At 42.8% G+C, this 14,854-nt stretch overlaps 1 protein-coding gene across 2 annotated transcripts in view; it reads right to left on the bottom strand.

The window, feature by feature from the left end:
- Positions 1 to 14,854, bottom strand: part of LOC129817418 (nuclear receptor coactivator 1-like) — a 109,829-nt gene that overhangs the window by 38,158 nt on the left and 56,817 nt on the right. For both annotated transcript variants that reach the window (XM_055872629.1, XM_055872630.1), the window contains one exon: positions 8,705 to 8,810. In XM_055872629.1, the coding sequence (XP_055728604.1) occupies positions 8,705 to 8,793 (89 nt within the window). In that variant the 5' untranslated portion in view covers positions 8,794 to 8,810. The remainder of the gene's footprint in view (positions 1 to 8,704; positions 8,811 to 14,854) is intronic.

Genomic DNA, 14,854 nt, shown 5'->3' with positions numbered 1-14,854 from the left:
CTAACATTGCAAAAGCAAGTGAAGTAGATAATAAACAAAAGTGATTTTTTTATAGTAAACAATACATTCACAAAAGACATTTCAAACATGGTATGTCTATATACAGTGTTGTGACGATGTGCAAATAGTAAATAAACATACATTTGGGTTGTATTTACAATGGTGTTTGTTCTTCACTGGTTGCCCTTTTCTTGTGGCAACAGTTCACAAATTGTGCTGCTTTGATGACACACTGCGGTATTTCACCCAGTAAATATGGGAGTTTATCAAAATCGAGTTTGTTTTCAAATTCTTTGTGGATCGGTGTAATCTGAGGGAAATATGTGTCTCTAATATGGTCATACATTTGGCAGGAGGTCAGGAAGTGCAGCTCAGTTTCCACCTCATTTTGTGGGCAGTTTGCGCATAGCCTGTCTTCTCTTGAGAGCCAGCTCTGCCTACGGCGGCCTTTCTCAATAGCAAGGCTATGCTCACTGACTATGTACATAGTCAAAATTTCCTTAAGTTTGGGTCAAAGTCAAATCAAATTGTATTGATGTTAATGCGAGTGTAGCGAAATGCTTGTGCTTCTAAACTCAGCAAAAAAGAGCAACGTCCTCTCACTGTCAACTGCGTTTATTTTCAGCAAACTTAACATGTGTAAATATTTGTATGAACATAAGATTCAACAACTGAGACATAAACTGAACAAGTTCCACAGACATGTGACTAACAGAAATGGAATAACGTGTCACTGAACAAAGGGGGGTCAAAATCAAAAGAAACAGTCAGTATCTGGTGTGGGCACCAGCTGCATTAAGTTCGCAGTGCATATCCTCCTCATGGACTGCACTAGATTTGCCAGTTCTTGCTGTGAGATGTTACCCACTCTTCCACCAAAGCACCTGCAAGATCCCGGACATTTCTGGGGGGAATGGCCCGAGGCCTCACCCTCCGATCCAACAGGTCCCAGACGTGCTCAACGGGATTGTGATCCGGGCTCCTCGCTGGCTATGGCAGAACACAGACATTCCTGTCTTGCAGGAAATCACGCACAGAAGAAGCAGTATGGCTGGTGGCATCGACATGCTGGAGGGTCATGTCAGGATGAGCCTGCAAGAAGGGTACCACATGAGGGAGGAGGATGTCTTCCCTGTAACGCACAGCGTTGAGATTACCTGCAATGACAACAAGCTCAGTCCGATGATGCTGTGACACACCGCCCCAGACCACGACGGACCCTCCACCTCCAAATCAATCCCGCTCCAGAGTACAGGCCTCAGTGTAACGCTCATTCCTTCGACGATAAACGTGAATCCGACCATCACCCCTGGTGAGTCAAAACCGCAACTCATCAGTGAAGAGCACTTTGTGCCAGTCCTGTCTGGTCCAGCGACGGTGGGTTTGTGCCCATAGGCAACGTTGTTGCCGGTGATGTCTGGTGAGGACCTGCCTTACAACAGGCCTACAAGTCCTCAGTCCAGCCTCTCTCAGCCTGGTGCGGACAGTCTGAGCACTGATGGAGGGGTTGTGCGTTCCTGGTGTAACTCGGGCAGTTGTTTTTGCCATCCTGTACCTGTCCCCGCAAGTGTGATGTTCGGATGTACCGATCCTGTGCAGGTGTTGTTACACGTGGTCTGCCACTGCGAGGTCTCTGTCCGGTCTCCCTGTAGCACGGTCTTAGGCGTCTCACAGTACGGACATTGCAATATATTGCCCTGGCCACATCTGCAGTCCTCATGCCTCCTTGCAGCATGCCTAAGGCACGTTCACGCAGATGAGCAGGGACCCTGGGCATCTTTCTTTTGGTGTTTGTCAGAGTCAGTAGAAAGGCATCTTTAGTGTCCTAAGTTTTCATAACTGTGACCTTAATTGCCTACCGTCTGTAAGCTGTTAGTGTCTTAACGACCGTCCCACAGGTGCATGTTCATTAATTGTTTATGGTTCATTGAACAAGCATGGGAAGCAGAGTTTAAACCCTTTACAATGAAGATCTGTGAAGCTATTTGGATTTTTACGAAACATCTTTGAAAGACCGGGTCCTGAAAAAGGGACGTTTCTTTTTTTTCTGAGTTTAGTTTCCGACAGTGCAGTAATATCTAACAAGTAATGTAACAACTCCCCAACAACTACCTGATACACACAAATCTAAAGTGGTGAATGAGAATATGTACATGTAAGTATATGGATGAGCGATGGCCGAGCGGCATAGGCAAGGTGCAATAGATGGTATAAAATACAGTATTTACATGTGATATGAGTAATGTAAAATATGTAAACATTATTAAAGGGGCATTATTCATAGTGGCATTGTATAAAGTGACTAGTGATCCATTTATCAAAGTGGCCAGTGATTGGGTCTCAATGTAGTTTCCCCCCGGTGATGCGTTGTGCAGACCGCACCACCCTCTGGAGAGCCTTGCGGTTGAGGGCGGTGCAGTTGCCGTACCAGGCTGTGATACAGCCTGACAGGATGCTCTCGATTGTGCATCTGTAAAAGTTGGTCAGGGTTTTGGGTGACAAGCCAAATTTCCTCAGCCTCCTGAGGTTGAAGAGGCGCAGTTGCGCCTTCTTCACCACACTGTCTGTGTGGGTGGAACATTTCAGTTTGTCTGTGATGTGTTTGCCGAGGAACATTAAACTTTCCACCTTCTCCACTGTTGTCCCTTCGATGTGGATAGGGGGGTGCTCCCTCTGCTGTTTCCTGAAGTCCACGATCATCTCCTTTGTTTTGTTGACGTTGAGTGAGAGGTTGTTTTCCTGACGCCACAATCCGAGTGCCCTCACCTCCTCCCTGTAGGCTGTCTCGTCAATGATGGTAATCAAGCCCACTACTGTTGTGTCGTCTGCAAACTTGATGATTGAGTTGGAGGCGTGCATGGCCACGCAGTCGTGGGTGAACAGGGAGTACAGGAGGGTGCTGAGCACGCACCCATGTGGGGCCCCATTGTTGAGGGTCAGCGAAGTGGAGATGTTGTTTCCTACCTTCACCACCTGGGGGTGGCCCGTCAGGAACTTCAGGACCCAATTGCACAGGGCGGGGTGGAGACCCAGGGTCTCCAGCTTGATGATGAGCTCGGAGGGTACTATGGTGTTGAATACTGACTGTAGTCAATGAACAGCATTCTTACATAGGCATTATTTTTGTCCTTATGGGATAGGGCAGTGAGCAGTGTGATGGCAATTGTGCCATCTGTGGACCTGTTGGGGCGATATGCAAACTGAAGTGGGTCTAGAGTGGCCGGTAAGGTGGAGGTGATATCATCCTTGACTAGTCTCCCAAAGCACTTCAAGATGACAGAAGTAAATGCTACGGGGCGGTAGTCATTTAGTTCAGTTATCTTTGCCTTCTTGGGTACGGGAACAGTGGCATTGTTGTCAATTTTGCTTTGTTAAAAGCCCCAGTTAAAATAAATGCAGCCTCAGGATATATGGTTTCCAGTTTGCATATAGTCTAGTGAAGTTCCTTGGTGGCCGTCTTGCTGTCTGCTTGAGGGGGAATGTTCACAGCTGTGACTATAACTGACGAGAATTCACTTGGTAAGGAAAATTACCGGCATTTGATTGTTAGGAATTCTAGGTCGTGTGAACAGAAGGACTTTGGTTCCTGTATGTTGTAGAGGTCGACCGAATATGATTTTTCAACGCCGATACCGATACGGATTATTGGAGGACCAAAAAAAGCCAATACCGATTAAATCGGCCGATTTTTTAAAATTAATTTGTAATAATGGCAATTACAACAATACTGAATGAACACTTATTTTAACTTAATATAATACATAAATAAAATCAATTTAGCCTCAAATAAATAATGAAACATGTTCGATTTGGTTTAAATAATGCAAAAACAAAGTGTTGGAGAAGAAAGTAAAAGTGCAATATGTGCCATGTAAGAAAGCTAACCTTTAAGTTCCTTGCTCAGAACACGATGGTGTGGTAACGTGCGTGCAAGCAGTTGCTCCCAACACACTGCAGCATCCATCGAGAGGCCCTTGCTGCCAAGGGAATGCCTGACTTAAAAGACGTTTTGGACACTACAGTGTATATATATATATATATATATATATATTTGTAATAATGACAATTACAAAAATACTGAATGAACACTTTTATTTTAACTTAATATAATACATCAATAAAATCAATTTAGTCTCAAATAAATAATGAAACATGTTCAATTTGGTTTAAATAATGCAAAAATAATGTGTTGGTGTCACGTTCCTGACCTGTTTTCTGTTGTTTTTGTATGTGTTTAGTTGGTCAGGGCGTGAGTTGGGGTGGGCATTCTATGTTATGTGTTTCTATGTTGGGTTAAATGTGTTGCCTGATATGGTTCTCAATTAGAGGCAGGTGTTTAACGTTTCCTCTGATTGAGAACCATATTAAGGTAGGCTGTTCTCACTGTTTGTTTGTGGGTGATTGTTCCTGTGTCTGTTGCACCACACGGGACTGTTTCGTTTGTTCGTTCGTTTGGCTAGTCTTTCCTGTTCGTGCGTTCTTCGTGCTGTATATGTAAGTTCTCAAGTTCAGGTCTTCTGTCTACGTCGTTTGTTGTTTTGTAGTTTGTGTAAGAGTTCTCGTGTTTCGTCTTTCTTTAATAAATGTATTATGTCTACATTCAACGCTGCATTTTGGCCCGACCCTTACTCCTCCTCCTCATCCGAGGAGGCATTAGACAGCCGTTACAGTTGGAGAAGAAAGTAAAAGTGCAATATGTGCCATGTAAGAAAGCTAACGTTTAAGTTCCTTGCTCAGAACATGAGAACATATGAAAACTGGTGGTTCCTTTTAACATGAGTCTTCAATATTCCCTAGGTAAGAAGTTTTACGTTGTAGTTATTATAGGAATTATAGGACTATTTCTCTCTATACCATTTGTATTCCATATAACTTTGACTATTGGATGTTCTTATAGGCACTTTAGTATTGCCAGTGTAACAGTATTGCTTCCATCCCTCTCCTCGCCGCTAACTGGGCTCGAACAAGGAACACATCGACAACAGCCACCCTCGAAGCAGCGTTACCCATGCAGAGCAAGGGGAACAACTACTCTAAGTCTCAGAGCGAGTGACGTTTGAAACGCTATTAGCGAGCACCCCGCTAACTAGCTAGCCATTTCACATCGGTTACACCAGCCTAATCTTGGGAGTTGATAGGCTTGAAGCACAGCGAAGAGCTGCTGGCAAAACGCACGAAAGTGCTGTTTGAATGAATGCTTATGAGCCTGCTGGTGCCCACCATCGCTCAGTCAGACTGCTCTATCAAATCATAGACTTAATTATAACATAATAACACACAGAAATACGAGCCTTAGGTCATTAATATGGTCGAATCCGGAAACTATCATCTCGAAAACAAAACATTTATTTTTTCAGTGAAATACGGAACCGTTCCGTATTTTATCTAACGGGTGGCATCCATCAGTCTAAATATTCCTGTTACATTGCACAACATTCAATGTTATGTCATAATTACGTAAATTCTGACAAATTAGTTCGCAATGAGCCAGGCGGCCCAAACTGTTGCATATACCCTGACTCTGCATGCAATGAACGCAAGAGAAGTGACACAATTTCACCTGGTTAATATTGCCTGCTAACCTAGATTTCTTTTAGCTAAATATGCAGGTTTAAAAATATATAGTTCTGTGTATTGATTTTAAGAAAGACATTGATGCATCGTGCTTCTACACCTGCATTGCTTGCTGTTTGGGGTTTTAGGCTGGGTTTCTGTACAGCACTTTGAGGTATCAGCTGATGTACGAAGGGCTATATAAATAATTTGATTTAATTTGATGTTTATGGTTAGGTACACGTTGGAGCAACAACAGTCCTTTTTCGTGAATGCAGACTGCATCGATAATATGCAACGCAGGACACGCTAGATAAACTAGTAATATCATCAACCATGTGTGGTTATAACTAGTGATGATTGATTGATTGTTTTTTACAAGATACGTTTAATGCTAGCTAGCAACTTACCTTGGCTTCTTACTGCATTCGCGTAACAGGCGGGCTCCTCCTGAGGCAGGTGGTTAGAGTGTTGGACTAGTTAACCGTAAGGTTGCAAGATTGAATCCCTGAGCTGACAAGGTAAAAATCTGTCGTTCTGCCCCTGAACAAGGCAGTTAACCCACCGTTCCTAGGCCGTCATTGAAAATAAGAATGTGTTCTTAACTGACTTGCCTAGTTAAATAAAGGTGTAAAAAAGATTTATGAAATCGGCCCTAATTAAACGCCCATTCCGATTAATCGGTCGACCTCTAGTATGTTGTTATGATTACACCATGAGTCGTTAATCATGAAGCATACACCCCCGCCCTTCCTCTTCCCAGAGAGGGTGTTTATCTCTTTCGGCGCAATGCACGGAGAGCCATGTTTCCGTGAAACAGAGAATGTTTCAATCTCTGATGTCTCTCTGGAAGGCAACTCTTGTTCGAATTTTGTCTACCTTGTTGTCAAGAGACTGGACATTGGCTAGCAGTATACTTGGGAGTGGTGGGTGATGTGCACGTCTACGGAGCCTGACCAGGTGGCCGCTTCGTCTTTCCCCTCTGCGGAGCCGTCAGTCACAGTGGTCAGGTATTCTGCCACTGTGTATTCTCTGTTTAGGGACAAATAGCATTCTAGTTTGCTCTGTTTTTTTGTTAATTATTTTCAAAGTGCCAAGTAATTATCTTTTTGTTTTCTCGTGATTTGGTTGGGTCTATTTATGTTTGTGAACAGAGCCCCAGGACCAACTTGCTTAGGGGACTCTTCTCCAGGTTCATCTTTCTGTAGGTGATTTAATGGCTCTTTTCTGGATTTTGATAATGAGCGGGTATCATCCTAATTCTGCTTTGCATGCATAATTTGGTGTTTTAAGTTGTACACGGAGGGTATTTTTGCAGAATTCTGCATGCAGTCTCAATTTGGTGTTTGTCCCATTTTGTGAATTATTGGTTGGTGGGCGGACCCTAGACCTCTCTCTCTCTCTCTCTCTCTCAGAGACCAGAGACACACAGGGGCGTCTCGTTACCTTGGGGGACGATCAGAGCTCCCAGGGCCGCTTGGTGGGTGGGCTGGAATCCCGGGCCTGGAGCCAGGCCACAGGGCAGGCATGCTCAAACACACACACACACACAGGGGAGGCGCATGCATTTACACTCGCACACGTATACACACAGTGGATGCGCTCACATCCACACCCACACTCTAGCAGCAGCCCAGCAGCTAACTGGGTTAGCCTAGCACTGACAGCTGGGAATGACTACTAGCTCTACAATGATCATGTGTGAGATATAAGAGGAATGCAGGGACTGACTACGGATCAGCTTGACCTTCTCTCAAATTCCACCAACGGAAGAATACATTTTTAGCCTGCTGAATCTGAAAGTAAGTTGCAGAAGAAATGTGGTAAACATGATAAAATATATATGAGTGATACTTGAGAAGTGAGGAGGATAGAATGGGATTAATAAGGGCTGTTCTGCTAGCAGTTATTAAAACTGTGTCTTCGGCAATGCCTGGCCCACAGGCTAATATTTGTGTGTGAGGGGGAGTGAGTGCACATATAACTGCTTATATACAAATAACTGCATACAATAACTATGTGTGAGTGTATGTGTGTCTGTATATGTGAGTGTATGTATGTGTGTGTATTGTATGTATATGCAAGTGAGTGAGTGTTGGAGACGAGAGCACTGAAAGTAGGTCAGTGCATTGCCAAGGCTGCTTGTGCGCAGGCGTGCTGAGTGTGGTGTGTGTAGGGTGTGTGCAGGTCAGGCGATGTGTGGGGTTGCTGTAGAAACAGAAAGGCAGCTCTGTACTGTGCTGTGCTTTACAGTGCTGTTGATCAGACTGCAGTTACATTAGCCTATTGAGGCCTTGTAGAGGAGACCCTAGCTATAACTCAGCAACACAGATCAGCCTGCTCCAGTCCAACACCACAGACACACAATCCTCCTGGGCAACCTACATCCACTAACACAGTGTATGTAGGGCCAAATCAGCACACACTGCCTACTTTCTCAAAATCTTTCAAATTCTTACACAAATCTCCCTTTGACATAACTGCATGATTGCACAAGAATTCCAGTTTAATATGTGTGCGCTAGCAGTGTGCAGGTCAGGTTGAGATTCTGCCCTTACTGTGCTCTTGGCACAAACTCCTATTCCTCAACACCAACAGGGTATGTGAAATATGCGGCCATAGAAGCAGGTAGTGAAAGACCAATATGACATAAGTATGACCCATAGAAAGCAAGTGACAAGTTGCCTGGCTACCCAAACTCCTTGCTCCAACCAAACGCTATGCCATGCCCACGGACGTTAGTTTCTTCTCCGCAATGAGTCTGCATCTGAGTATCTCCCTGACGATTTCTAGAATGGAAATACATTCTAGACCGTCTGATTGGTCCCAGAAATCGATGGGTTGAGCCATAGCCAGAACACCCGTATGAATTCAGTTTTGAGTTGTCAAGCAAGGTGACAATTGACGCGGTGACTATGTGTTGTGACTGGGGTGGCTATGCAAACACAGATAAACATAAAAGGCCATATCTGTTGGCAACTAGCTAGGCTATATGTCTGAGAGGATGCTTCTTATTGAGTATGTAGAGTAGTGGAAAGAATTTATGCTTGAAGGACAAGGATCATCATCATCCTCATCATCATTGTCCTTCGTTCTGGATGAGAGTGTATGCTAGTTCTGAGTGACTAACGTGAATGCACTGTGTTCTTACCTCTGGCCTGAGATGTCGCATAGCGAGCCCTTCCTCTTACGAGGCTCTGACGTGGCAGGGTCCAGTGCCCTTTCCCCTACAGCACTCATTCTGAGCTTTAGCACACCTGGGGAAAGAAGAAGACTGAGTCAGAACCAGGTCAGGCATGGGAAGCGAATGGGACCCCTCCAATCACACACACACCTATCGCTGGCCTAATCAGTGTGCATTTTATCCACCCCCTGACCTTGCCCTGCAGCCCTAACCCAAGCAGGGTTATCGGTGGTGAGTCTGTGCTGGGGGGTTTGATGAGGATTTCTGCGGCTGGCTACTTGGCTGAGGGTCACAGGCATGTACTGTAACTGTAGGGGAGACATACAGCAGCACAGATCAAAGATGAAGACTAAGACTGGTTAAATTAAAGAGGCCTGTCCAGTGCAGATTTGTGGCGCTGGAATTCACAGTGATCCATCACAGCTGTTGTTAATGAAAAAGACAAAAAATGTCAACTCATATTTGTGCGTCACACTGACTGGCGTTGGTAAAGAGTCATGGAGTTTATTAGGGGTTTCCATAATGCCCAAATATAGGCCGAAGTGCTGTTATTGCTGAATTTTGTTTATCTGTGATTGTTTTTTCCCCCTCCTCTATGCTCCACGAGCAGTGTGATGTCTGATTGTGGTTCAACATTAACTATGGTTTGTGTTTGTCTGCAGCCATATACATACTACGTATATGAGGCTGCAGACACTGTTTGGTCAACCTTTGGTCGACCGTTGTGACAACGTGGTCAGATGGCTGTGTGTGGTTGCCTCCCCACTGGCCCCACAGGATCTGATTTGATCCTTGATTTGCAGAGCACCGCAGGATGCTACCTCTCTCTGTCCCTGCATCAGGTGTTGTCAGTAACTAGCTGTAGCCATGGCAACTAGACACGCTCAGGCAAGAGTCTTTCTGTGAGGGAATTCTACACCTCATCTGTCTGACTGAGAAGAACACAGTTCTAAAACATCAGTCTCATGAAAGCATGGATCCTACCTAACCTACATAACATACCATGGATCCTAACATAACCTACATAACATGGATCCTAACATAACCTACATAACATGGATCCTAACCTAACCTACATAACATACCATGGATCCTACCCTAACCTACATAACATACCATGGATCACACCAGTCCTACAGATTGGTAATACAACATATATGTACAGTACACACACACACGCACACCGGGGTTGTGCTCAATTCCGAATTGACTCCCATTCAACTCATGAGTTGAAATTCAAATGGAATGGACCACACCCCACAGGATGTCGAATTTAAATCAGTGCCATTCAAAGCAATTCCATTCAGTCATAGAACATTAGAGTTTCACTGAATCTGACAGGTCACACTTCCAGATACCAAAGAATATATCACTTCTCTCTAGAAACAATGTTCATATACTTTTCAAATCGAAGTTTATTGGCCGCGTACACAGTTTAGCAGATGTTAGTGGGTGCAGCGAAATGCTTATGTAAGAAATGACACTTAAAAAAAACTAAATACTTCAATGTTATCTAGGAGCTAGAAACAGGGCAACCGTGTTATCCGACGCCATCTTGAAACTTTTGACCTTAGTGATTAAAATAGCCAATTATATTTCCACCAACCATTTCATTTGTGTGGCTTCTTTTTGAAGGCTTTAGGGTAAACTTGAGGTTTAAACTAATGCATTCTGGGAAATGTAGTATTTCCCCAATATCGAAAATTATTTAAGTGATTAATGAAATAGAATATTCACATACAGTGCCTTCAGAAACTATTCACACCCTTCAACTTTTTCAAAATGTTGTTGTGTTACAGACTGAACTTAAAATGGAATAGATTTTGTGTCACAGGCCTACACACAATACAACATAATTTCAAAGTGATGTTTTTAGAAATTATTAGAAATTAATACAAATTATAAGCTGTCTTGGGTCAATAAGTATTCAACCCCGTCGTTATGGAAAGCCTAAATAAGTTCAGGAGTAAAAATGTGCTTAACAAGACACATAATAAGTTGCATAAAAGGGCTCACTGTGTGTGCAATGACAGTGTTTACCATTATTTTTTAAATGACTACCTCACCTCTGTACCCCACACAATTATCTGTAAGGTTGGTCCCTCAGTCGAACAGTGAATTTCAAAACACAGAGTCAACCACAAAGACCAGGGAAGTTTTTCAATGCCTCGCAATGAAGGTGTCACCTTATTGGTCTATTAACTAATTTACTACCTGGTGATGGCACCAGTGATGCCAAAACTCCATCTCACCAGAACAGGCTGACATTTCAGGCAGTCGTTTCAAACAGATCTTACACTAAAAGGGCATTGTCATTTTCAGTGTCACAGTATTATCCCAAACTCTTCTTATGTTGGATCCCGCAACGCAGTTGGCATCAGTTGCTGGGACTGCTTGTATCTTTCCAGTGATCCTGCCGACCAAGGACGGGTCTGAGGAGCTATTTGGCGTCGCAGCTAGCCTAGCTGCTAGCTAGCCTAACATCAAGCTAGTGAGGTGTTCTTGAACGCAGCCCACGATGCCAGTGGTATCTCTCTCACGTGAAGGACCTTTTAAGCGAACAAAAAGAGACCTATAAGCAGTTGTTACAACAACAAGAAAATAGTTTCAAGTGTTTTGTCCAAATACTCATGGATTCTACTAATAAAAGAACGGACGACCTGACCAGAGAGGTCCAGGACCTGAAGAACAGTTTGCAGTTCTCCCAGGGTCAGCTCGACAAGTTGAAACAGGAGAACGGCAAGATGACAGCAATCTGTAAGTCATTGAGAGAGGACATCAGATCTGTGTGTGAATCCATGATAACAATGCCAGATAAATCAGACTATCTCGAGGGACAATCAAGGCGAAACAACATGGTTGTGGACAGAATTGCAGAATCTCCACATGAGACCTGGGTGGAGTCCTAGGACAAAGTGAGGGAAATTATCTGAGAAATTGAAGATAGACCACAGGAAGTTTGAGGTGGAGTGCGCCCACGGGTTTGGAAAACCCTCCACCGGCCCAGGTGATAGGCCCAGGCCGATAGTGGTCAAGTTCCTGAGGTTCAAAGACAAGGTAGCTGTTCTGGAAAGAGCCAAGAACTTGAGAGGAACGTATATCTTCCTAAACGAGGACTATCCTGAAGCTGTGCGCCAGAAGAGGAAAGAACTGATCCCAGCCATGAAAGCTGCCGGAGCACGTGGGGATATTGAGTACATCTGCTACGACAGGCTCATTGTCCACCCTCCTTCCCAGAAGCCTGGAAGGGATGAGAGAGCCAAGCCTATGGGATCGTAGCCTCAACCCCACAAACACACCAATTGATTAATGGACTGCTGAATGTATTTTTTTTTTTTATCTTGCTTTGTCTGCTCTTTTCAATAATATGTCTATCTCTGATAAGCTACCCAGGAAAGGGCTGAAAATTGCCCATATTAATATGTGTAGCCTTAGAAATAAGGTTCATGAAATCAATAACTTGCTAACATCAGATAACATTCATATATTAGCCATTTGAGACTCATTTAGATAAATAATTTGATGACACATCAGTAGCAATACAAGGATTTAACAACTATAGAAGAGAAACATTTTTATGGGGGAGGAGTTGCTGTATATACATTCAGAGCCATATCCCTATAATGCTTAGAGAAGATCTTATGTCAAGTGTTATTGAAGTGTTGTGGTTGCAGGTTCACTTGGCACATCTAAAGCCTTTTATTTTGGGGTGTTGCTATAGGCCACCAAGTGCTAACAGTCAGTATCTAAATGATATGTGTGAAATGTTTGATCGTGTATGTGATGTAAACAGAGGTCTACTTTCTTGGGGACCTGAATATTGACTGGTTTTCCTCTAGCTGTCCAAGAGGAAGCTTCTTACTGTAACCAGTGCCTGTAATCTGGTTCAGGTTATTAATCAACATACCAGGGTGTTTACAAACACTACAGGAACAAGATCATCCACATGTATTGATCACATTTTACTAATACTGTAGAACTTTGTTCTAAAGCTGTATCCGTACCCATTGGATGCAGTGATCACAATATAGTGGCTATATCCAGGAAAGCCAAAGTTCCAACAGCTGGGACTAAAATAGTGTACAAGAGATCATACAAAATATGTTGCTGTGACTGTTATGTGGAGGATGTTAAAAATATTTGTTGGTCTGATGTGATTAATGAGGAGCACCAGATACTGCACTTAATGAATTTATGAAATTGCTTCTTCCAATTATTGATAAACATGCACCTGTTAAGAAACTGACTGTTAGAACTGTTAAGGCTCAATGGATTGATGAGGAATTGAAAAACTGTATGGTTGAAAGAGATGGGGAAAAAGGAGTGGCTAATAAGTCTGGATGTACATCTGACTGGCTTACTTACTGTAAATTGAGAAATTATGTGACTAAACTCAACAAAAAGAAGAAGAAACTTCATTATGAAGCCAAGATCAATGATATAAAGAATGATTGAAAAAAGTACTTTAAATGAAATTATGGTCAGAAAGACCAATTCAACTCCATCTTTCATCGAATCAGATTGCTTATTCATCACAAACCATTTGATATTGCCAATTATTTTAATGATTATTTCATTGGCAAAGTGGGCAAACTTAGGCAGGAAATGGCCACGACACACAGTGAGCAATGTTATTCATGCATAAAAACAAATAATGAAATAAAAGCAGTGCAAGATTGAATTTTGTAAGTTAGTGTGGGAGAGGTGGAAAAACGATTGTTAACAATCAATAATGACAAACCTCCTGGCATTGACAACATAGATGGAAAGCTACTGAGGATGGTGGCTGACTCAAAAGCCACTCCTATCTGTCATATCTTCAATCTGAGCCGAGAGGAAAGTCTTTGTCCTCAGGCCTAGAGGGAAGCCAAAGTAATTCCGCTACCCAAGAGTGGTAAAGCGGCCTTTACTGGTTCTAACAGCAGACCTATAGGCTTGCTGCCAGCTCTTAGCAAACGGTTGGAAAAAATTGTGTTTGGCCAAATACAATGCTATTTCTCTGTAAACAAATGAACAGACTTCAGCATGCTTATAGAGAAGGGCACTGAACATGTACTGCACTGACACAAATGACTGATTATTGGTTGAAATAAATTGATAAGAAGATTGTGGGAGCTGTACTGTTAGATTTCAGTGCAGCCTTTGATATTATTGACCATAACCTGTTGTTGAAAAAACGTAAGTGCTATGGCTTTTCGAGCTCTGCCATATCGTGGATTCAGAGCTATCTATCTAATAGAACTCAAACGGTTTTCTTTGATGGAAGCGTCTCTAATGTCAAACATGGAAAGTGTGGGGTACCACAGGGCAGCTCTCTAGGCCCTCTACTCTTTTCTATTTTTAACCAATGACCTGCCACTGGCATTAAACAGTCCATGTATGCGGATGATTCAACCATATAAACATCAGCAACCACAGCTAATGAAGTCACTGAAACCCTTAACAAAGAGTTGCAGTCTGTTTTGGAATGGGTGGCCAGTAATAAACTGGTCCTGAACATCTGGTCCTACAAATCATTCCTTAACCTGTTTGGGGTGCAAGCCCGACCTCGGACCGAAAATGACACCCCTGCAGGGCGCGAAATTCAAAATCTATTTTTTAAAAATATTTAACTTTTACACATTAACAAGTCCAATACAGCATTTGAAAGATAAACATCTTGTCAATCCAGCCAACATGTCCGATTTTTTAAATGTTTTACAGAGAAAACACCACATATATTTATGTTAGCTCACCACCAAATACAAAAGTGGACAGACACGTATGAATTATGATTATGAAGTATGAATTATGATTGAAGTAGCATGCACAACCAACCGAAATAAACTAAAACCAACCTAAAGAGCCCAGAAAAAACGACCTCAGATGACAGTCATATAACATGTTACACAATAAATCTATGTTTTGTTCATAAAAAGTGCATATTTTAGCTATAAATCAGTTTTACATTGATGCTACCCAAAAATGCTAATACATAGCTTGAGTCTGAATCCAGCCGGGAGTAGCCAGAGAAAATACATACACCAACGTCGGCTACTAATTACACCTCATAAAACATTTCAGAAAAACATATGGTGGATAACTAATGAAAGACAGATATCGTGTGAATAAAGCCAA

The sequence above is a fragment of the Salvelinus fontinalis genome, chromosome 20 (genome assembly GCF_029448725.1).
Source record: "Salvelinus fontinalis isolate EN_2023a chromosome 20, ASM2944872v1, whole genome shotgun sequence".
NCBI lineage: Eukaryota > Metazoa > Chordata > Actinopteri > Salmoniformes > Salmonidae > Salvelinus > Salvelinus fontinalis.
Note: the sequence above shows the minus strand (reverse complement) of the source record. Positions and strands in the feature narration are given on the sequence as shown.